General features: G+C 43.1%; 2 protein-coding genes across 3 annotated transcripts in view; one reads left to right on the top strand and one right to left on the bottom strand.

Annotated features, from left to right (window-relative positions):
• LOC144708387 (pleckstrin homology (PH) domain-containing protein) overlaps window positions 1–23,127 on the bottom strand; it is an 87,841-nt gene that overhangs the window by 17,003 nt on the left and 47,711 nt on the right. The window contains exons 34-42 of one of the 2 annotated variants that reach the window (XM_078581667.1): window positions 16,295–16,398; window positions 13,426–13,715; window positions 13,239–13,323; window positions 12,780–13,124; window positions 12,337–12,699; window positions 11,752–12,241; window positions 11,384–11,547; window positions 477–639; window positions 130–393 (exon numbers count right to left, since the gene is read on the bottom strand). In XM_078581667.1, the coding sequence (XP_078437793.1) occupies window positions 130–393; window positions 477–639; window positions 11,384–11,547; window positions 11,752–12,241; window positions 12,337–12,699; window positions 12,780–13,124; window positions 13,239–13,323; window positions 13,426–13,715; window positions 16,295–16,398 (2,268 nt within the window). Of the gene's footprint in view, window positions 1–129; window positions 394–476; window positions 640–11,383; window positions 11,548–11,751; window positions 12,242–12,336; window positions 12,700–12,779; window positions 13,125–13,238; window positions 13,327–13,425; window positions 13,716–16,294; window positions 16,399–23,127 lie in introns of both variants that reach the window. The other variant, XM_078581666.1, reaches the window with a different exon arrangement.
• Window positions 20,431–22,687, top strand: LOC144708753 (uncharacterized). The gene has a single exon (XM_078582194.1). The coding sequence runs from the start codon at window positions 20,852–20,854 to the stop codon at window positions 22,166–22,168; it is 1,317 nt and encodes a 438-aa protein (XP_078438320.1). The 5' UTR covers window positions 20,431–20,851; the 3' UTR covers window positions 22,169–22,687.

Here is a 23,127-nt window from a genome sequence, read left to right on the forward strand (position 1 = left end):
AACTGTTTGTATGTTCATGGGCGGATATTGTTGTTCACTTCAAAGAAGATATTTTATGTTTCATGTGATTAAAAGGATACACTTAAATAACATGATATTCTAGAAAAAAAGTCAGCATTTTCTCTGAACCTCTGCGTCTACCACGATGACCGATACCGTAGAACGTGAATGTTCAATGTACTTTTCTTGCATGTGAGGGTCCATGAGTGTCTTTGACACTGGCACACTAACAAGTTTATTGTCACCAGATGGCATCCTTATCACACTAGAAGATGTTTGATCCTCCGTGTATTTTATGAATACATCTTGACCAAGTTTGTTAAGAGGGATAATGGAATAACTTCTTCGACAATAAATATCAACGATGGATCTCCCTTTCTGTGTTGAAGTCTCCTGAAATCAATCAAAATAAAACAATTTATTTTTACTTTGAAATTTGGATAGGGTCACATGCACGTGTAAAAAAGTTGACTAACCACATTTTTACTTGAAACTTCAGAATTGTTTAAGCTGTTCCAGCTTGAGTAAGCCTGAAGAATCATGTTCATATTTGAAATTGATACAATGACGTTCAGATCCCCGGTAGTAGCAAGCCGCAGCTGCGGACTGCCATCAGACCCTTGTCGATCATCATCATACCTGAATTTTTATTATACAGTTTGTCATTTCTCCTTTTCATAAAATTTCAAAAATCTATTCGATGGAAGATTAATGGATTAAAATTAGTCTGTAAAAGAATCTGGCTATAATTGCAAGTAAATTAAACAGAAAATTTAGGAAAATTATGATTCACAGAAAATTAACGACCTGAGTTTTCATTTATGAACAAGGTGACTTCTTCTTGTTGAATGGGTTTCTTTCTTTTTCTCTTTTCTTTCTCTATGTAATAGCCCACTAACATGGGCCCATTTTGGACTCTCTCTCCTCCCTCTATAAGTACCATGTAATGAACCCTAAATCAAACTTATGGGGTTGAGCCTCTTTCAATTCTACGTTTCTTCATGGTATCATAGCCACATCTAGGATTTTTCCTCCAGATTTGATCTCCTATCAGCTCGCTCAGGCTCCGCCTCAGCTCCGCTTCGGCTCACGCCATCTCCGCCGACGCCCATTTCAATTCACATGCGTTTGAACCAGCTCCGCCTCTGCTTGCTCTGGCTCTGACGGCATCGACCTCGTCGTTTCGCCGTCAGATCTTGCAGTTGATCTTTGGGCTGCTGCTTATCTCATGGCTACTGAAGACTACACTACATCTACTGCCAATCTGCTGCTGGCGCCGCCTACTCTCTCAACACCAGAATTGAGTCATTGGCACTACCCTCTGCCTCACATATCTCCTGAATTTTGTTTTACAGGATTGAATCTTCTTCAATGGCGTTAGTATGTTCAAATCACCTTGAAAGGTAAGCTTATGAAGCATCTTGTGGAAGAGCCACTACGTCCCATTGCTTCCCATTATGATCATTAGCTTGATGCCAAGGGTATTATTCACCGTTCTCTCCTTGACAGTATCAGCCCATCTTTTGCTACTTAATTCTTAACTCTCAAATCCGCCAAGGAGATATGGGATGCTGCTCAAGAATCTCACTCGAAGAGAAACAACTTGGCCATTATCTATTATCTTATGACTCGCTCTACCAATTTGGTCCAAGGTCCACGATCTGTTCAGGAATATCACATTGAATTGACTTCTCTGTGGGCCGAATTGGATCACTACATGCCTCCAAACCCCCACTCGGTTCATCTTAGGTACATCCTTCAACTTCGGGTGTTCAAATTTCTTATGGGATTGAATCCTGAGTACGAGTCTTTGTGGGGTCAGCTCATCCATTGAGAACAAGTTCTGACCTATAAGCAGGCCCTTCAAATTGTTCAAACTGAGGAGTCACATCTTAAAAAATCTACCCCAAACGCGCAGCTGTGATGGCTCTCCAACAGTTTCGGAACTCACGCCCTCCACCTGTCTGGGAAGGGCCATCTCATATACCCTCTGCTGTAGTGAGACACCCTCACATGGAACCCACGGTCTTGAAGTCAGCGCCTCCAGGTGAAGGGACTAATGAAGATCCTTCTCTCTTCAGCAACTATTGCAAGAAACACAGTCATTCCAAGGAGACTTGCTACAAGCTGGAACGGAAGAATGCTCACTACAACCACTTGGTGACCATTCTGGCATCTCCTGCCTCTCATGTTAAGCCTCTTCGTCTTATTCCACGGGGACTCCAACCAACAGCTACTAATGCATCATCATATATTGGAATTCAACCCAGGCATGACAATAATGACCAACTCTGCCATTTACTTCAGTCTAATGTGGTGGGCTCTACTTTGCTGGTTCATGGAGGTAAAAATTTTGTCTTTTCCGCTCAAGTGCCACTGCCCATCTGACCCCTAAGTCTCAGCATCTCCTCACCTACATCCCCTCTCCTAGTTCTCCTAAAGTTAGTACCGCGTCTATTGACCTCCTCACTATCACCGGCGTGGGGTGCGTCCAATTCTCCTCCACCTTATTCTCACCCATGTCCGTCATTTTCCATGTCTTACCATTAGCCTCCTTTCACTTCGTAACCTTGTACAAGACTTGGGCCAAGATTTACCCTTCACACCTAATACCTGTTTCTATCGTGATAATGTGTTGGTGTAGATGACTACACTTGCTGAGGAATGAGGTGGTCTCTACATACTCCATCGCTCTCCTTCAGTCCCTGTTGTTGGGGTTGCTCTCTCCTCTATGACGCATGCCAATCTTTGTCGTCTCCTCTATGACGTTCATCTTCTCCTTTCTCTCTCATTCATAGTGATCCATGGGGTCCTGCCCCTGTTCCTAGCACGTTGGATGCGTGATGGTTGGCGATATTTGTTGATAATTCCACGCGCTTCACATGGGCTTATCTCCTAAAAAAATCAGACCTTTGTCAAACTATCATTTCATTTCATGCCCTGATCCAATTCAGTTTAGTACGTCCCTAAAACGCTTCCGCTCCGATAATGCACATGATTATATTAACTCCACCATTTCCACCTCCAACTCTCAGGACATTGTCTACGAAAGATCATGTCCCTCCTCAACAGTACGGTATTGCTGAATGCAGGTTACATGACATCTTTCATACCACCCAGTTTCTTCTACTTAGGGAATGTCCGTCCGATATCCGTCTGATATACAGTATCGGACATTCAATATCCGATATCCGGAAAAACTCAGGACGGTGTCTGATATCGGATATCAGAAGGTTTCGTCTGGCGGGTGAAAACGGACATCGGGGATGGATATCAAATGGGTAAGGACGAGATGGATATCGGATTTCGATATCGGGATATCGGAATCGGTATCCGGATATGGATATCTGATATCAAGAGGAAAAATAAAAATTATCATGATTTCTGATGATTTACATTAACATCGACAAATGTTTTTAGTATATTGTTATCTCGTCTAATATATACAACTCGAAATTCTTGTTTTCTTCCATATGAGATAATAGGATTCGCACTTCAATATTAAACTCCTAATCCTATTGTTCCATATCGAAGAAAACAAGAATTTCGAGTTGTATATATTAAACGAGGTAGGATATATACTTAACGAATTAATAATAAATTCAACTTATGTTTAATACATATATATATATTAACTATATTAATGGCTCATATAATAAATACATGTCAGAATTTTCGCTTTCTTTCATTTGGGATAATAGGATTCGGAGTTTAATGTTAAACTCCAAATCCTATAATCCCATATGGAAGAAAATGAAATATTTGAGCTGTATTTATTAAATGAGCTAAAAAATTATTCAGAAGATCTCCGTTTACCTGCTCGCCCACGGAATTTCTCTCCAAACTATGTCACGATGACGCTATGACGAATTGTATTTACTTTACAACCTTTCTATATTGGATATCGAAATCCGATATCCAACTTCGACATCCGATATCGTCATCCTTCCTGAGAGACGGACGCGGATGACGACATCGAGTCGGATCTCGATATGGGATATCGGTATTGTAGAAACCAATATCCGATATTGTCATTCGATATCCGGATATCGGAAAAAACGGATACCGTAAAAAAGGTACAGCATCCGTCCAGATACTGTAATCCGATACCCCGGTATCGGGACGGGCGATCCTTACTTCTACTTAACATGAACATGCCCAAATATTTCTAGGGTGAAGCTTCTGTCACCACAGTCCATCTCATCAACTGCCTTCCCTCCCGTGTCCCTTCCCACATTCTTCCCCTGATGCCCTACATCAGATCAGGCCTATCCCTTGGTTTCCTTGATAACTGTTAACGAGGGACTGCATGTGACACTCATGTAGGTCCATAATTTGAGGAAATATGGCCGTTGCCATACTTCCCGTTGCTATCTCTCTATCTTCCCATTAAGAGCTGCATTGTATTTTCCTGTTTTGGTCTCTGTATATATCAAACGTAAGCAATGAGAAGAATTGTGGTTTTTCGACCAGTCAAAGGCTTCCGCTTCTACAAAAACTAATCTTATTCCTTGCATTGTTGGGTGCATTTTCTATGTCGCCAACCATCACCCTTCTCGAGATAAGCTTGATGCTAAAGCTCTCCGTTGTGTCTTTTTTGTTACTCTTCTCATCAAAAGGGTTACAAATTCTATCATCCGTCTACTCATCGCTTCATTGTGAGTAAAGACGTCACCTTTGATGAGTCTATTCCCTTCTACTCTGCTAGCCCTTCCCCATCCTCTTCCCCTCCTTATCCACTTGTCGAATCCTTTGATTTCCTTGTTCCTCTTACACCTTCCTCATTACATCCCCCCTGCTGCTCCTTAGTCCACTATCCTTCACTGTGTTCCTCAACAAAAATTTGATGGAATCACGTACATGGGATTAGTCCTCGCATGGTTGCATAATCCTTGTTACCCATTTCGTTAATAGGGCCGTATTCATGCTTTGGATGTGGAGCACACCCAGTCCTCCAAGCTTGAAGAGTTTGCAGATGGTATCCCATGCAACCAGTGCTAGACCTCGGCTCTGGTCATTTCCAGGTCCTCTCCAGAAAAAGCGTCTCATCAAGCCCTCCAGTCTCTGACTAATCCCGGCTGGCAGCTTGTACACTGAAAGATGGAAGATGGGAATAGCTGATAGTACTGACCTCAAGAGCACCAACCGGCCACCTCTGAAGAGCACTTTAGCTTGCCATCCTTCCAGCCGTCGCTCGACCTTATCTATCACCGGCTGCCAGTCCGCCTAAGTTATCCGCCCTCAGGTCAATGGCAGTCCCAAATATCTCATAGGAAGGCTGCCAATCGATGTGTCCAATGCCTCAGCGCATTGTGTCACTTCCACTTGGGAAAGATTATAGCTCACAAATGCTGATTTGTCCCGATTTAGACGTTGGCCCGAGAAGTCTGCAAACAAATCGAGTAATGTGGACAAATTTTTTGCCTCTTCCACTGAGCCTTCAATAAATAAAATGGTATTGTCTGCGTATTGCAGTAGCGTAATTCCCTCAAGGTGGCTCTGCGTTTGGTAACCCCTCAAGAGACTATGTGCAGGCCAGTTTGGTGCATGTGGCTAATGCGTATACCGCTAGTATGAACAGTAGGGCTGCGAGTGTGCATCCTTGCCTCACTCCCCTTTGCGGTTGTATATGTCCGCCCTCTGGTCTCCCTTTCACCAACACTGAGAAGGAATGTTTTGTGATGCATCTTTTCATCCATGTGATCCATTCGTTAGGAAAACCCCTCTTTTTCATGCTTGCCCAAAGGAAAACCCAGTCAAGTGTGTCATATGCCTTGGCAAAATCTACCTTCCACATGGAGCCTTTGGTTTTGTGTCTTTTCCAAGCCGCTAAAATCTCGCCTGCTGCAACGCAGCTGTCGACCATCTGACGCCCTGGGAAAAACGCAGACTGGGAGGGTCCTACGAGTTCCCAGATCACCCCTCTCAGTCTGTTAGCCAAGACCTTGTCGGAATTCCTCAAGTGTGGCCATCACATCTTGACCTACCAGCTCCCAGAGTTATAGAAGAAGACTGGCATGCAATACAGGACCTGGCGCTCCTTCACCGTTAAGACCTTTTATTGCCTCCTTGAGTCTTCCTCCAAGAAGGGACGAATTAGTTCCAGTTTGCGTGAGGGTTCCAGTAGTCGAGCCCCCCTACCACACCACATCCATGTATTGCGTTGGCCCTTCTTATAGAAGGCTCGAAAATGGTCTGCAACTACCTTTCCCATCAGTTGCGCTCCAACGTGCTCTTGGCCTCCCACGATCACTCTCATATACTGTTTGTCCGATGTCTCCCGTCTGAGGCTGGGTGGAAAAATCTCGTATTCGCATCTCCCCCCTGTAGCCACAGCTGCCTGGATCTTTGTCTCCAGTCCATCTAAAGCTTCTTGTCTTCTGCAGCTACCACCCCCCTCCACTTCCTTCGCTCAAGTGTTTCCTGTTCTTCTAGGGCTTGTGTGTCCTCTAAGTCGTCCAAACATTTGATTTTGCTCAGGGCCTCGTTTCTGGTCATCTTTCTCTGCCCGTGCACTCGCTTCCGAAACTCCACCAAGTGGCGCCTGAGCGCCTGCAATTGGGCGTGTAATGTTTCCGCTTCAGATTGTAGTTGGGGTTGCGATAACCACTTATCTTTCACCTCTTCTTTGAAGCCCACGTCGTGTAGCCACGACTTGTCCATCTTGATATAAGTGGGTCTCCTGGTCGTCTCGTTGCCAACCCATGATATCGGAGTATGGTCGGACAAGGGGCGGAAACATGATGAGCCAGCAATTTGATGACAATAATGCCTTCCTTCCTGGTGATCTCCATGAGGAGGTTTATATATCCTTTCCCCCAACCTATGCGGCTCCTTCTTCGGCGTCCCCTTTGATATGCCGTCTCAAGACGGCGCTCTATGGCTTGAAGCAATCTCCTCGGGCTTGGTTTGGTCGCTTTACACACTCCATGAAATTATTCGGCTATTCTCAGTGTAATGGTGATCATACCCTTTTCTATTGTCATTCCCTGTCGGGGGAGTCACACTTCTTCTTGTGTACAAATGACATTATATTGAATGGCTCATCAACGAGCTGATATCTTCACCAAAGGCCTATCTGCACTGCGCTTTAAAGAGTTGTGTGGCAAGTTGGGAATGGGTCTTGAGGGGGAGTGTTAAATGGATTTATTTATTTTTCTCTTTTCTAACTTTATGTAATAGCCCATAACATGTACCTATTTTGGACTCTTTCTCCTCCCCACTATAATGACCATGTAATGAACCCTAAATCAAACTTATGAGGTCGCACCTCTTTCAACTCTAGGTTTCTTCACTTCTAAGTACTAAAATTTGGTAAACTACATCAGAAATCTTAAAAAATCTAGTTCAGCTGCTAAGACCATGGTGTTTGGTGAAAAGAGATGAGTATGGAAGGCGAAGTAGACGGATCGGGAGAGAGCAAGACCAGATCAACACCTACCCAGGGAAGGAGAACATTCCAGGCTGGATCGTTAGGATGATGGCACAGGGGAAGGATTGAGTACTTTTCACTTTCTCAAACAGTAGCCTTTCTGTTGGTCAGAGTTCCCTATCTATAGTCCAAATTTTCCTGTATAGTCTTCACACTTATGGCATAAGTGAGAGAAATGTGTGACTTAATTCTTCTTAATTAGTTTTATAATGGCGGACCTTACCATCACTCCCATTGTTGAAATTGACTTCCACCTATAGGGGAAACCCAGTACACTGTAGGCTAATGACTGATTCAGATTCCTCTGAGGCTTTACCTTCATATAGACTCCACCATGTGACCTGGACTTCTCAAGCCTTATTAAACGATCTAAGTTCCTACGTTCCTACTTGGTCCACTGCATTGGCACTGTAAGATAAGTTCCACGACATTTTCGACAAGATGACATGCTTTGGGTGCATGGGAAACACCCTTAAACGCGTACTTGAAGACCATGAGCGCAGGGGCAAAGTCTAAATAAATAGGGGGAATTGACATTGGGGGTCAAGATATAGTTATTAGAAAGGCTGCAGGACAGTTGTCCTAGGACTGAGGGCTGAAGTCGGGGTTCCCCAACATCCAGAGGGAGCCTATGTCAACCTTTATCTCAAATCTTCTCCATTTCCTATCTTACTCTCTCATTTTCAATGTAATAGCTTCTATCTCCATCATGATAGTACATTGTGATTTGATCGGTGAAAGCTCTATTTTCCAGAAAAAGTTCTATATTGATTTTGTTTTTTTTTCCATGGATATCAGGGACCAATATCAGATACTCATAACATTTGAAAGACGGTGGATCACTGCCATGAAATGCTGAAAAGACATCATCCCGATGAAATCATGAACAACGAAACTGTATTCTGCTCAATTAATCCAAGTGATCCTAGTTGGCCCATTGGGTGCACCCTCTTTCTTGTTCGTCCTATTCTTCTTGGGTAAATAGTTTGAGTGGACGTGTAACCCGATGCTTCTTGAGAACGCCATTTTGCATTCTTTCCAGTCAACATCTCACTTTTGATCCTGCACCAACCTTCTTGGTCAATTTCTTCACTCAGCCTTTGATACGGTCCTTGATCTAGGTCTGTATCGGGAAGGAAGAGGACGAGGCGAGGTTGGAGATTCCCGGGGTAGAGGGGTGAAATGGGAAGGGTCGGGGAAAGGCCGAGCTGAGGGGGGTAGGGATCGGCCGGGGACGAGCCGCCTGAAGATGCGGTGAGGTAGAGACGATCTCGAGAACGGAGATCGTAGAGGGGAGAGGCAAGACCAGACCTGGACTTGGAGAGGGGGAGACAAGACACTACTTCATTCTAACTTCTTCTTTCTTGGCTGCCCTCCTAAAGGGAGGGCATCCCTATTTAAAGGGAAATACATAACAGCAAATGACTAGAATGCCCTTGTGGGCTAACATGACTAAATTACCCCTAGATCCTATCATCCTTCAAAATAGATACACTAGATATTTCTACATTACATAGCCCCAGAGGTTCTTTCCACATCACCTTGTGTTGGAAGAGGCAGGTTAGCCATTTTTCGGGGCCTAAATGTTTATGGCCAAGGGTTATCTTCCTTATAAATAAAGAATACAAGACCTATGTATTTTGAGCCCTTTAATGCATTTTTCGCACGATCCTTCTTGGCTCCCGATAGGGGGGCTCCTTCCATCCCTCTGCCGCCATCCTACATGGTGATGTCCTTGATGGGCCCAGGGCAGTGGGCTCCTCCCATCTCGCTGCCTCCATCTTTCATGGTGATGTCTAAAACCCTGAATTGCTGCTGCTTTCCATGCCGGCCTTTGGCCCCATGGTGCTCCTCCCTCCGTTGCTGAACTTATCTTTTCTTTTTCTATCACTGGGTGTCATCTGAGTATATTCCCCTCGTGGTGTAGTTGGATGGCATTGTCCTCACTTATGAGAATCTCAGACCTGAAATCATTCCTAGATTATGAAGTGGTTTCTAAGGACTAGTTTCCTTTATCAGTGGGAGTATGCCTTGGCTCTTCTACTGATAGGGCCTCTATGCGAACCTATCAGAGGATGAAGAGGAGCAGGTCGACGAGAGACTCCACATGTGATGGCGACGCCGCACATGCCATACACAACTAACGCTGGTAGCGTTCTTTAAATAATGAAGCAGTCAACTGATAGAGGACACGAAGAATATTCCAAGTAACTGATGCTGCGGCGGGAGCGGGAGATACTCCAGCTCGAAGGAGAAGCGCTGCACCGATCCAGCCAGCCCTTCCTATTTCATTTCAGTTCTACTGTTTGTCTATACATTTCCCCCTATTTCTTCGAACTTCTATCACTTTGGAGAAGGGATCTCAGTGTTTGTTCGAACATTGTTATTGTGGATAAGTCTGGTATTTCTTGGTATTTGTGGTTGTGGCTAGCTGGGGTACTTACACGTATTTGAACCCTATCATCTACATGTTCCAGGTCTCCTGCGTGTCTGAACAGCCCACCCTGGGAGTCCTATGTCTGGAACCTCTTGCCTGCACTGGGAGTCCTGTAAAACGACAATATCAATGCATAGGGCTCTCAATGGTCTCCACTGGGGACACAATTGTAGCAGGGAGAACTCAGATTTCCCCCCATAGGACTCAATTTCTCATACATGGAGGGAGGAGTGGAACAGTGGGGATAGAACACGAAGCTGTTGGGGAACTAACCCACCTAGGCCCACCCCAATGCAATGGTCAGACAGACGAGGGGCTGGCAAATTCACTTCTGGCCAGAGCGAAGAAAGAGAAGTAGAGGAGAGGAATTATTATGTAAGTTCCACCGATCGAGTGGAGACTGCTTTAGACCATAGATGGCCTTTGATATAGTCCCTCTGAATAATATCGAATTTGCAGAGATATCAATTGAAATCCGAAATTCAATATCAAGAAAAGTTAGGTTACCAATTTGGTAATACTCGAGAATCCAGGGAAAGAGTAGATCCGTATACAACGAGCTCCAATCCCAGGAGAGAGGGAGAAAGAGATTGAGAATGGTTGGAAGAGAAGAGAGAAGATAGAGGCGACGAGGCAGATCGCTCCCGTCTCCTTCTGAGTAGGAGGATCTCCCGCTCAGCCTGGTGTTGACACCAACGACTTCAAGAATGCCTCCCGATGACTTATTGGCCCCTTATTTATAGGCTTGGACCTCCACTATTAGGACTTGACACATTGTATGATGTGGCCCCTGTTAACTTCTTCTTTTCTTCCTTTTCTCCATGTAGGTCCGAGGAAGACTCGTATCAGCCTTCTTCAATTTACAAGTCATATGTGCCTTATGGGCATTTTGCATCCAGGAGATATGGTCATTTTTGCTTCTTCCAGTTCACCATGCAGAAAGGCATTGTTCACGTCATATTGTTAGATATTCCAGTCCATGTGACCAGCTAAGGCAAGAAGTATCCATACAGTATCCAACTTGGCCATTGGAGCAAGCGTTTCAAAATAATCGATGCCAATGACTTTGGAAAACCCTTGTCTACCATCTGAGCCTTAAGGCCTTCCAGTTCTCCATCTGCTCGATACTTGGGAGTATAGACTCATTCACATCCGACGGCTTTCTTGCCTGGGGGCTATGTTACTAGATCCCAAATGTCATTTTTCTTCAATGCTCTCATTTCCTTATCTATAGCTTGACTCCACTTGCTGCTATGAAGAGCTTCCTCAGTTGACTTAGGGATTTGAACTGAATCAACCTCGGAGAAAAATGTCTGATAAAGATGACCTAAAAGATCATATGACAGGTAACTGGCAATGGGATAAAGCAGTCTCAGAGTGCAACTCCAGTCCCATTAAGCAGTGCAATGGGCCACTAAAGAACTTCCTCACTTGCTTGGTTCCAAAACGAAAGGCATCAATATAATACAGAAAATAAAAAATATTCATTACAACATCATTTAAAATTTTCTCACCTCACCACTCCATAGACAGGCTCAATCAGGGGCTCCCATGAATCAATCTTATCATTGTAAGATCTTGCTTCCAAGGAAAATTTTGATGAAGAATTAATAACACCAATTGTTTGACAGAGATTAAACTCAACATCGCTCAAAAAGACATTGCATAAAGGAACCATCTGCACTATCAAAGAAAAGGTAACCAATACTGATTAAAAATGAAAATAGATAGTTTGTGATTAAAAATGATATTTAATGCAAAAGTGATATTAGCACTTCCAGGAGGGTCACCAACGGTGATTGTCTCTTTTAATGTTTCAAAAAGAGTGATATTAGCACAAGGAACCTTATTTTTTGAACGGAAGTCGTTATGAGACTCTTACCAAACCTGCATAATCATCGTAAACAGCAACGGAAAATGTTTTGATTTCAAAGTCAATCTTGGCGTCATCTCTGCTATCAGATGTGCTTAGGCCAAGAAACTTAAAAGCAAGTCTTTTTGGAGGCCCTTTCAATCCTTTTCTGGCAAAAAATGTGCGTGCTTCATTGTCAACACCCCATAAACTGAGTGTTTCTACCATCGTATCTATATCTGATGAATCCCAGATGCTTTCTTCAGTGAATGTGCCTGCAGCTACCAAGTCAGTGCGTAGACACCGGTAAGCACTTATATCCTCCTGTTTTGGCTTGCCCTTTGATACAATGCAACCCAATGAGACAAAGCCGGGAGGAGCTTGCGGCAACCAAAAAGACACAGATGTAGGTCCTTTATCCTTTCTGATGCGACCAATATTTTGAACACCACAAGCAGGCTTGAGCAAAGTGCAGTCTCCAATGTCATGAGCAACCATACAAACGTTTGGGGGCTCATAGCTGATGTTATCATAAAAAAATGTTGAATTCTATAAGAATAAGACTTTATTATAAGAATCATAAGAAAAGACAAGCAATACTAATATCTCACTTACCCAGAAATTGCAATATCACCAAAAAAGGCCATGCCTTCAGGCACAACTGGACGCCAGATTGAGATCTTCTTAATAGGAGCTATGCCTTGGTTCCACCAAAGCAATCTAAAGTTGGAAACATGGTTGAAAAACCCACCAGATGTTTGCAGAGAATCCTTTTCCATTTCAGTTGTTTGTTCAGGCAATACAAAGTTAGATTCCATGTCAGAAGCCACTGATGTCTTGGATATCAACTCGGGGTATCCAAAACATAAGCGACGAAGGTCGTATCCTTTCTCCCTCGAAATCGTGCTATTAGGATCAGCTGGTAAGACGGAACCAAAAGAATTGTCCACTCTCCACAAAGATAGAACTTCTGAGTACCTAATAAGAAAGATTATGAACAATTGTATGTCAATTGTGAAGGAGTATTAGTAAATTCTAAAAAATAAACAGAAACTCACGGTTCGTAGAGCTGCAGAGAAATGCAATCCTTAAGGGGACAACTTGAGACAAACGCAGATGAGATGCAAAGAGCCGATGAGATTGATGGTTCTACAGTTCCTCTTGACATCACGCATCCAACAGCAACATAACCCACCGGTGCAACTGGGAACCAAAGAGAATAACCATTTTCTGTTACCTCTATTGGGTTCTGTAAGCTGGACCCTCCAGAGACAATGTTTCCTCTGTCTTCCTGGATATTGTCCATTTCTGGACGAGGCCAAATGAGTCGAAATGATACTGGTCTTTTCACTTTTGCCAAACTGACATTGACAGCAATGATCCCTTTTGAGGGTGGCTCATTTCTAAAAGCAAAGAAGTCATTTAGATGCATTTAGGCAAGAAAATTTGGAAAAGAGAAACAAAAAAAAATTAAAAAGAGATTTTTAATGGTTAAAAGCTTTTTGATTTGAGCATACAGAGGTGTCAAGCAGTCTCCAAGAACTGCAAAACCAGGCGGCGCACGTGGTCTCCAGAATGCATATGTTTGCTCGCTCGGAAAAGCTGCTGAAAGTTGGATCACATTTTGATGAGGTTATAATAGAAGGATATGAAAAAAGTAATCCAAAAAGATGATAAAATAAATGAAAGGCTAATCTTTCTTACCTTGAATATGCCCTACTTTGTCAAATTGTGAGCAGACGACTGTAAATTTATTTGTGGTCATCCTTAGAAATTCCAAAATATCATCATGAATACTCAAGAACAGCTTAAGTGTTCCTAATGGAAGATTCAAATATACACCAGAAGTCGATGCATGAAGCTTAGTTTTCTTTGAGCTGTTAGAGAACTTCACCCTGATATCGAAAGGTTCCAAGACCCTGATCCCGTTACTCTCGAGGGTCAGTCCAGAGACATCTCCTAAAAGTTCCATAGACTGTTCCATTATACAAACCCTGGAAAATGAAACACAGTTCAATATTATGCAGGATACCAATAAAAACATATAAACAAAAAATATGAAGTGTCTACAACGAAATATAATGGACAATTGTTGAAACATTTTACTTGTCACATACATCAAGATTTTTTCATTTGTTTGGAAAATCATGACCTGATGGCACACATGATAACCAGAGATCGATATTCCAAAAAATTAACCCCTTTCTACTTGGCACATACATCAAGATTTTATCATATTGGATTTAATTTTATGACATATTATAGATTTGTTTGGATAATTTCAAAAAAAATTATATATTTGATGCAGAGCAGAAACTAGATTCGTAATAGATGCAAGTACAGACCCTGACGAGCATACTTAAAAATATATTTTTTTTGAAATATAAAAGGGGTGAACACATAATGAATCGGTGAACCCCCCCCCAATCAGATTTGTTTGGACAATGTTTTTAAAAAAATTATATATTTGATGCAGAGCAGAAACTAATTCCTAATAGATGCATGTACAGACCCTGAGGAGCATACTTACAAATCTTTTTTTTCCTTTTTGAAATATATAAGCGGTGAACACCCAATGAAGGGGTGAAAACCCATCGCCTAATTTGGCAGAAAAGAATCCTTGTACTCGTGGAAAGATCCGTCTAAGCCATTGCCAGAATGGCAACGCCCCATGATACGGATTTGTATTTCTTTCCTAATTCAGTCCCCTGCCATAGATGTCTCGCAGTAATTTGACGACAAGATCATCCAGTGGATTCATAATTCTCTCCACCCATTTGGATAATAACGCCATATTCATACTCTGCTTGTGCAGAACCCCCAGATCTCCAAATCTGGTGGGACGACATACCTTATCCCAAGCCACCATCGCAAGTCCCTTAAGATCCTAAGCATACTTACAAATCTGCCCACACATATCCTTAAGATCCCCCATCAAGCTGGTGCATATATATCATACAGCCCAAGCTTGATACATAGAAAATGCGAGAGAGATAAAAATTTGACCCAAAACAAAGGGGGCTAGTTCCGGTCCTCAAGGATCAGGCCCACAAAGCCCCTGGGTTACCATTACCCTATAATGGCATAAGTCAGCAGTGGTCGCTGCTCGTAACCAGTAGCAATGATATTACGTAGTGATTGTTACTGATTCCAGCAGCATGGGACAGTGCATCATTGGAAGATTAACCATGGACAATTGCAGCATGGATTGGCAGGCTTCAGATGATGTCTACATAAGTCAGAATGCCTCTGGACAATAGCCGCATAGGGTAGATTACATGCAGATGATGGTCCCATTGCCTCAGTGCCACACTGGCATAACCTGAAGGTGGCAACCAGGGCAATGTGCTGCTGGCAAACTTTGGCGCAGGAAATGATGTTCCCAACTTTGAGAGTGTTAAGACTAGGATGGCTTGAGGTCACTAAATAGGGGGGCTGCCTGAAAATGGAAGAGGACTTGCACGGCTTGAAGCAGCTACGTACAGCAGTGCTGCCTGCAAGTGGCAAAGGACCAGCACAGCCTGAATAGGTTACAAAGGTTAATACTGCCTGAAAATGGTGGACAGTTGCGACCTAATTGTCCAACACACAAAACCTTGGCGTTTGTGAAAGTTCATATTTCCTTAATATTGCAACCTATGAGTTTCTGACATTCAATTATTTTAAAAGTTAAAATAAATACACCTTTATGTTCCCATCTGCAGTCAAATTTTACAGGCACAGAAGGTTATGCATTGTTCTTGTCTTCTGTGAGACTCAGACACTGTAGCATATATTTGTGCTTTCAATTAAAAAGGGGAAATTCTAATATAATTATGAATGTGATAAGGAGCTACCAAGCTCCTCATGAGGGACAAAGAAAAGGAAGGCATGAGGCATGTGCATGCTAAAGGAGCATGTAGCAGTTCAATTTTTTTTTCTGAATGAAAACAGGGAAGACCACCTGAAGTCGGTGGTCAACGTGACCTTGTTCAAATAGGGAAGCATGTAACTGTTCAAATAATTAATCAGTGTGGCAGAAGTGGCTATTAATAAGGCAGCTCAGCCATTCAAGAAACAGTTGATTATATGGGAAAATCGGAGGCACTGAGACCATTTGGTGGCAGTAGATCCTCTAGTACCAGGGGAAGACTAGAGTTCTAAGATCTTCAACCACATTTGTTCTCTCTGTTAACTCTCCTACTCGCCTTTTGAAGATTTATCTCAAACATTTCCTGACCTTGTATGATATAACATTTGCTCATTGAAAGTTTGGGAATCTCAACAGAATGAAGATAATATAGGTGGCCATAACTGGTTCACCTTGCCCAAACCTTTTGAGAGGATTCATTAAGTTTATTAGAAAATTAAAATTCTATGAAATCATTGTTAGATACTACTTGTAGGAGCATCTTTCCAGTAATACTCTTTCGATGTTAAACAAGCAGCGCTGCAGATGATCTAATTGCATAAATTTCAACCTTGCATAGAAAAGTAGAAACTCCATAAAGGATATACTCAGGCTGTCACAACAACCAATTAACATCATAACATATTAATATCGCAAAATGGGAGCACAATGGGAGACAATGACCTGAAAAATGAGTCAAACTGTGCATGAAGCAACTTTGTTGAGAAAAATACTGAACCTTTCATAGCATCTGACGTGCTATAGAACGTAAGTTCTGGGCTAGTTGCCTGCAAAAGAAAACCATTATGTCTGAAACAGATCAAATCCTGGAAAATCAAGATATATATATACATACAGAAAAATCCTCCCAGACATCTGTTTCGGATATACATTTTCAAAGATTTAATCAAAGCTACACAAATCCCATTTAAGAGGGTTAGATATTAGAACAAATAATTTGCTGTTGCGAACTTAGGAATTGTGGGGTTTGATATCATTTAATCAATTTTTGGATACCAATTGCATAATAAAATCATTTTGGATAAATGTGTCATCTCAATGCATGTCTAATAACTCTCTGAGTAGATTTTCTTCCTTATAAATATGTTCTCTTTTTATTTTATTTTTCTTAAGTCATCTTATTGTAATCATTCCTTTATCAAATCTGACTCCTATAGGATCCATACTAACCCGATACAAATATTGCGATTGCAAGTGTAATGAAATGAGAGGTTCTTTTAAAGTTTTTCTCTAGTGCCTAGGGTTTAGACAGGTGTACCCAGGGTCATCTAAAGAAGGATATGGTATCAGAGCCACACTTTGAGTGATTCTCGAACTTCACATTGTCTCAAATCATAGCACCATCTGCTAACAGGAACTTCATTCATTCTGCACCATGCAGTTTTTGACATTGTGTGGTCCTTGATGATGAGTATCTGCACCAGAGCATTCTGCACCAGAGCATCCACAGTTAACAACATGGTACGTATAAAAAGCCCTGGCCCAGGAAAGACTAAGGTTAGTCATCGAAGCCAAAGCCGCATCATGAGTGTGATGAAAGGACCTGTTTGCTGATATTTTGGGCTTGCAGATCAAAAGGAGCAAACTCATCCTCTATATGTTTTGGCCTATGATATGATTCGTAAGCGCGTTTATGTTCGGAAGAAACCCTGACAGCGGCCCGATCCAGGAGCTCAGGCCCAGCCCATTTCTTTTTTTTGAAAGATAGGCCCAGCCCATTTCTGCTTTTATTTAAGCACTCTCTCCTGGGAGAAGGACGAGAAGAAGATCATTGTGAGTTTCCTTGTTACCCTCTCCCCTACTTCGCTCTGGGTGTGACTCTCCACCTCCAGCTCGGAGGTCAACATCCTCATCCCTGCCAAGCAACAACCGTTTGTCGGTAATCCTTTGCTACCTCCTTATCATTCCCACTCCCCCCTTCTACCCAATGAACTTCTCTCTCTCCCTCTTGTCTCTCCCTCTCACGTCTTTCTGTGAATGCTGTAGACGCTTATGATCAGCAAGGAGTATCAGTTATAGTTTGAAGAATGAGTAACAGCTGGTTTCTAAGATGGGGCTGACTCATTCAGCTGCAATAGACGGGCACAGTGGACACGCTGCTTGGCTCCTTCATGGAACTTGTGGGCTATCTGCCCACTCTCACCAAAGACACCGCAATGCATGCCTTCCGCACTGCACTCCGGCCCCCCCTATGTACCGACCTAAACTGCCTTCAACCGAGGACCACTGACAAGTTGATTGCCTATGCCTTGGAAGCAGAGTGGACCCTCACCGAGTTACGAGATCAGGGGGCTGACGAGCCAGTCGACCTTTTCAACCCCACGGAGATGCAAAGCCACGGGCTTCGCCAGCCGCAGTGGGCAACCCAGGTGCTAGAAGGGATTGGCCTCTAACTGCATGCTGCCTCAACCTCACGGAAGACGAGTTCCTTCATCAGCGGGGACATGGTCTTTGCTTCCAGTGCAACAAACGGTTCACGTTGGGTCATGGTTGCAAGAAAGACCTCCACATCCATATCGTCATGTACCAACCCAAGGAACCCGGGCCCGAACCAATTGCAGATGTCGACTCAGCATTTGAGAATGACGAAGGGGCCAACTAGGCTGCTCTAAACTCAGTACAAGTAGAATAGTTGGCAGCAATGGGTCGCACTTCACCCTACGCGCCTAGATCCAAGGCAACATCCTCGGACAGGATGTAAAGATACTCATTGACACGGCTGTCATGGTGAATTTCATCTGCTGCCGTCTTGCTGGTGAACTGGGGCTTCCCTACAGCTGAGCGGCCTCGTAAGAGATACACTATGGAAATAATGTCCATATTAACTGCTCAAGCTCATTCTTCTGTAGATGAGAGCAGTGGTAGGGGCGTGAGTTGACAGGGCCCATACCTGGAAGGAGAGTGATCTGGTGGCCAAGGGCACATCGTGGAGGAAGTCCTCTAGGGTGGTGAAAAACCCTAGGGAAGAATGGGCTTGATATGAGCCTTGGCCTTGCATCATATATGGTGGGAAGGCACAGTGCTTCATCCCACCTGATCATTTCTCCTGACCCACAGCTGGAGTGTCTCACTTTGCCGCTGCCTGCCCCTGGTTGATCCCGTAAAGACACGCTTGAAGCATCTCAGCTCAAGGTGTGCCTCAAGACCTCTCCGAAAAAGTCACCATCATATTGGGCAAGTAGGCACCATGCCTCATCTTCCAAGGCCACCTTCGCCGGTCTCAATGCTAGAAGTTCAACACTACTGTTCCTTTCCTGTACCCCATGCACGCACATAGTCAATTCCTTCGCGAGACCACATTTGGGGGTCTTTGAGAAAGGATGTACTCCAATGCTCCCTCCCTTGATCTAACACCCTATGTATAGCATGCAAGTGATACCAACCACGGCAAGATCAATACCTCCATCCAGGCCAGGATCTGTAGCCTATCAACACCTTGAGCTTCAATAATGATAATTAGATGCTCCTCCCCCATTGCCCCATCCGTTGGAAGAACATAGCACCACCAGACAGCCCATCAGCTGAATCCATCTGTTAACCATCACATATCTTGTCATGAATTACCCCCAAAAGAAGAAACTCATAGTTTCTTGCAGCCAGAGCTCCACCGGACCTAGCGTGGAAACCCTCTTCCAGAGCACCCACCAAACTTTCACCTAGATTAGGAAAGCCCCATCCACCTCTCCCACAATGATGTCGCACACGACCAAATCCCATCATCTTAAACAGTGGCCTCACCTCTAGAGGAGACGACATGGGTCATGACACGTCATCATCTTCAACCACGGATCCAAGGTCTGATTTTATTTACTATTAGAATTTATTTCCTGAATTTTCTGAAGTGATATTTTTATTCTCCTCTTAATGCCTATAAATAAACTGTTATTGTAACAGATCATTTGGCGAATGATTAGAATTGAGCTTTCTGATATGATTCCGTTGAAAGTTTATGAAAGGAGGAGAAAGAAAGTAGCGACAGGCAGTGAGCCAGCTGGCAATCACCTGTCAAAATAACCACCTTTCTTGAAAGGTAGTTAGTTGGGAAATAAAGAAGCAGTATAAATAAAAAGGGGGGGGGGGGACAAGAAATAAGGGACATGGAGTATCTGGGCCTTTCTTGAGCGGAAATTCTGGAGGAGCTGGAGGCTGCATTTGTCTAGGGGCTCTCCTGGGATCTGAGGTTGAAGAGAAGCTTGGAGACGACGGCGTGGTTCTTCTTGTCAGACAAGGAGATAGAACGGGGACCTTCTGTAAGTCCTATTTACCGCATTTCTTTACCAATTTGATACAGTAGCATATCATTGGTATCAGAGCAGTGATCTTGGCCATCAAGAATGACGCTGAAAGAAGTAGAAGCATGATTGGATGCAAAGGAGGTGGAATTGGGCGAGATGAAAGCAGAACAGAGAAAGATAGCAGAAGAGATGAAAATATTGCACGAGGAAACCAAGGAGAATGGTGAATTGCTAAGGCAAGTATTGCGAAGTCTGACAGTGTTGAATCAGGGAAATATATCAGAAGAACGCAGGAATGATGAAGATCGGCCACCGAACCAAGAGAAAGGGAAGAGCCATGGATTGGGGGAAAATGAGATCAAGAACGACGCGCATAATGAGAATAGAAACAAGACACCGTTACAACAAATGAGTAAAATGGAAGCACCGAAATTTCAAGGAGAAGATGTTAAAGGATGGGTGAGAGGAATGGAACGTTTTTTTCAGGTCCAAGAAGTGTTAACGGAAGATCGAATAGATGTGGCTATGGCGAATTTAGAGAGTGAAGCCTTGCAGTGGTATCTGTGGACTACTGATCAATATATGTTGCAGAAGATAAAATGGATAGAACTTGGTTACTTAGAAAGGAAGGGATACATGCCCTTATATAGGGCTGAGAGAGAGAGTATTAGAGATTTATCTATGTGGGATTAAGAGAGGGAACCCGTAGTGGGCTAAGGTCTAGTGGACCTAATAGGCCACACCACCTATTTCCCAACAATATACATTCACAGATTGGAACGACTTCAAGATCCAAATTGAAAAGAGATTTGATGAAACATTAGGTGACAATATTAAGCACCAGTTTATGGACATCAAGCAGACAGGAACGGTGAAGGAATATCGTAAAGAATTTGAAAGATTGTTGGTGTACTTGCCACCAATGCCGGAAGATATCATGTAAGACATCTTCCTAAAAGGATTGAAAATAGAAATCCAGACAGAAATGGATGTAGAGGAATTTTTGGGATTGAGAAGATTGATGGATTTCGCACTAAAAACTGAGAAACGACTCAACGCCCTATGGCAGGCGTGGGAAAGTCACTGTCAAAAAGGAGGTCGACCACCTAATGGTGGATCACGCTTCCAGGAAAGCAGGGTTCACACGACAAATTCCCATGGATCAGTAGGTGGGAGTCGGTCCGTAGAAAAATTCAAAGAATCAGAAGCCAATCTAGTGACGCCTGTATATAAAAAGAAGATAATGCTAACAGGGGAAGAGTTCCAGAAGCGTCGAGAGAAAGGCCTGTGTTATAATTGCAACGAGAAGTTTAGTCCTGGTCATCAATGCAAGAAAACACTTCAATTTTTTATCGTAGCAGAAGAAGATAAAGAAATAGGAGAAGAGGAACATATTGTCCAAGATATCAAAGTGGGGAAAGAACCAGAGGAAGAGGAACAGCTCCTTCTTGCGCAGGTATCTCTGAATACGATGTTGGGAATAACTCACCCAAAATCCATGAAGTTAAAAAGAAGTATTCATGGAGCAGAGGTTGTGGTAATGATTGACGGTGGAGCATCGCATAACTTCATATCCATAGAACTAAAGGAAAAGTTCAAATTATCAACAGATCTAACTGTGCAATTTGCGGTCATATTGGGAATTGGAGAAACAAATCCGGGACAAGGAGTGTGCAGAGGAGTACCATTCCAAGTGCAAGGGGTAACTTTAAGAGCTGATTTCCTCCCCTTCTACCTCAAGGGCACAGACCTCATTTTAGGAATGTCATGGTTGACCTCTCTAGGGTGGACTAAAATTCACTGGGAACGCTTATTACTCAGATTTGAGCTGAATGGTCAAAAAGTAACATTAGAGGGTGACCAACAGTTGTCCTGTTCCCATTTGTCACAGAAATCACTGGGAAGAGTTATGATAACTAAGCAATTGGCAGTTCTAGAGTTGCATCAGCTGGAACTCAACGAGGACGAGTGCTATGTGGAAGTGTCTAAAGAAATACACCATCTGAAAAGCAAGTTTCCTATGGTTTTTGATCCACCCACAGGGCTACCCCCAGCCCGTGAAGTAGATCATGCTATAACTTTAGTTCCAAATGTTCAACCAGTAAACATTAGACCCTATCGGTATTCTTTTATACAGAAGGATGAAATTGAGAGGCTGATTCGAGAACTACTTGAAGCAGAACTGATCAGACCGCCAAAGAGCCCATTTGCAAGCCCTGTTTTATTAGTGAAGAAAAAAGATCAAGGATGGAGGTTCTGTGTTGGTTATAGAGCACTGAATGCACTCACCATACCCAACTGATATCCGATACCAATTGTGGAAGAACTGTTGGACGAGTTGCACGGGTCAGTCATCTTCTCCAAACAAGACCTTAAATCAGGATACCATCAGATTAGAATGAAAGAGGAAGATGTGGCCAAGACTGCCTTCAGGACACATGAAGGACACTACGAATTCCGAGTAATGCCTTTTGGGCTCATGAATGCCCCCGCAACATTTCAGTGCCTCATGAATTCTCTATTCAAGACTTACCTGCATCAGTTCATGCTTGTTTTCTTTGATGATATACTTATATACAGTACTTCCCAAGAAATGCATGCCAGGCGCCTTGATCAAGTTTTCAAAATTTTGGCCGAAAATGACCTGCACATTAATGCAAAAAAATGCCAGTTTGGCCAGGACCAGTTGGAATTCTTGGGTCATTGGATTTCCAACCAAGGAGTCAGAACTGATTCAGCAAAAGTGGAAACAATGGTCAATTGGCCGATTCCTAAGACCCTGAAGGAACTCCGAGGTTTCTTACGCCTTACCAGCTATTATCGGAGATTTGTCAGAAATTATGCTTTAAAAGCTGCTCCCTTATCGACATTACTGAAGAAGAATGCTTTTGTATGGAACAACGAGTCCCAAATAGCTTTTGAAATGCTGAAAACAGCCATGACCCAGACCCTAGTGCTAGCTTTGCCAAATTTCAGTGCTCCATTCATCATAGAAACTGATGCATCCGGCGTGGGAGTAGGGGCTGTACTCATGCAAGGGGGGAGACCAGTGGCCTACTTCAGTCAGGCCCAGTCAAAACGATGTCAAGTAGAGTTTGCTTACGAGAGAGAATTAATGGAAATTGTACTTGCAGTACAGAAATGGCGTCATTATCTGATACATCAAGCCTTCATTATACACACAGATTAATATAGTCTGAATTTTTTACTGAAGCAGAGACAAGTGCAAGATCCATATGCGAAGTGGGCCTGCAAACTGAT

This window comes from Wolffia australiana, chromosome 10 (genome assembly GCF_029677425.1).
Source record: "Wolffia australiana isolate 7733 chromosome 10, ASM2967742v1".
NCBI lineage: Eukaryota > Viridiplantae > Streptophyta > Magnoliopsida > Alismatales > Araceae > Wolffia > Wolffia australiana.

Coding starts and splice junctions, on each gene's coding strand:
- LOC144708753 (XM_078582194.1), top strand. CDS start 20,852: ATGGATGTAGAGGAATTTTTGGGATTGAGAAGATTGATGGATTTCGCA.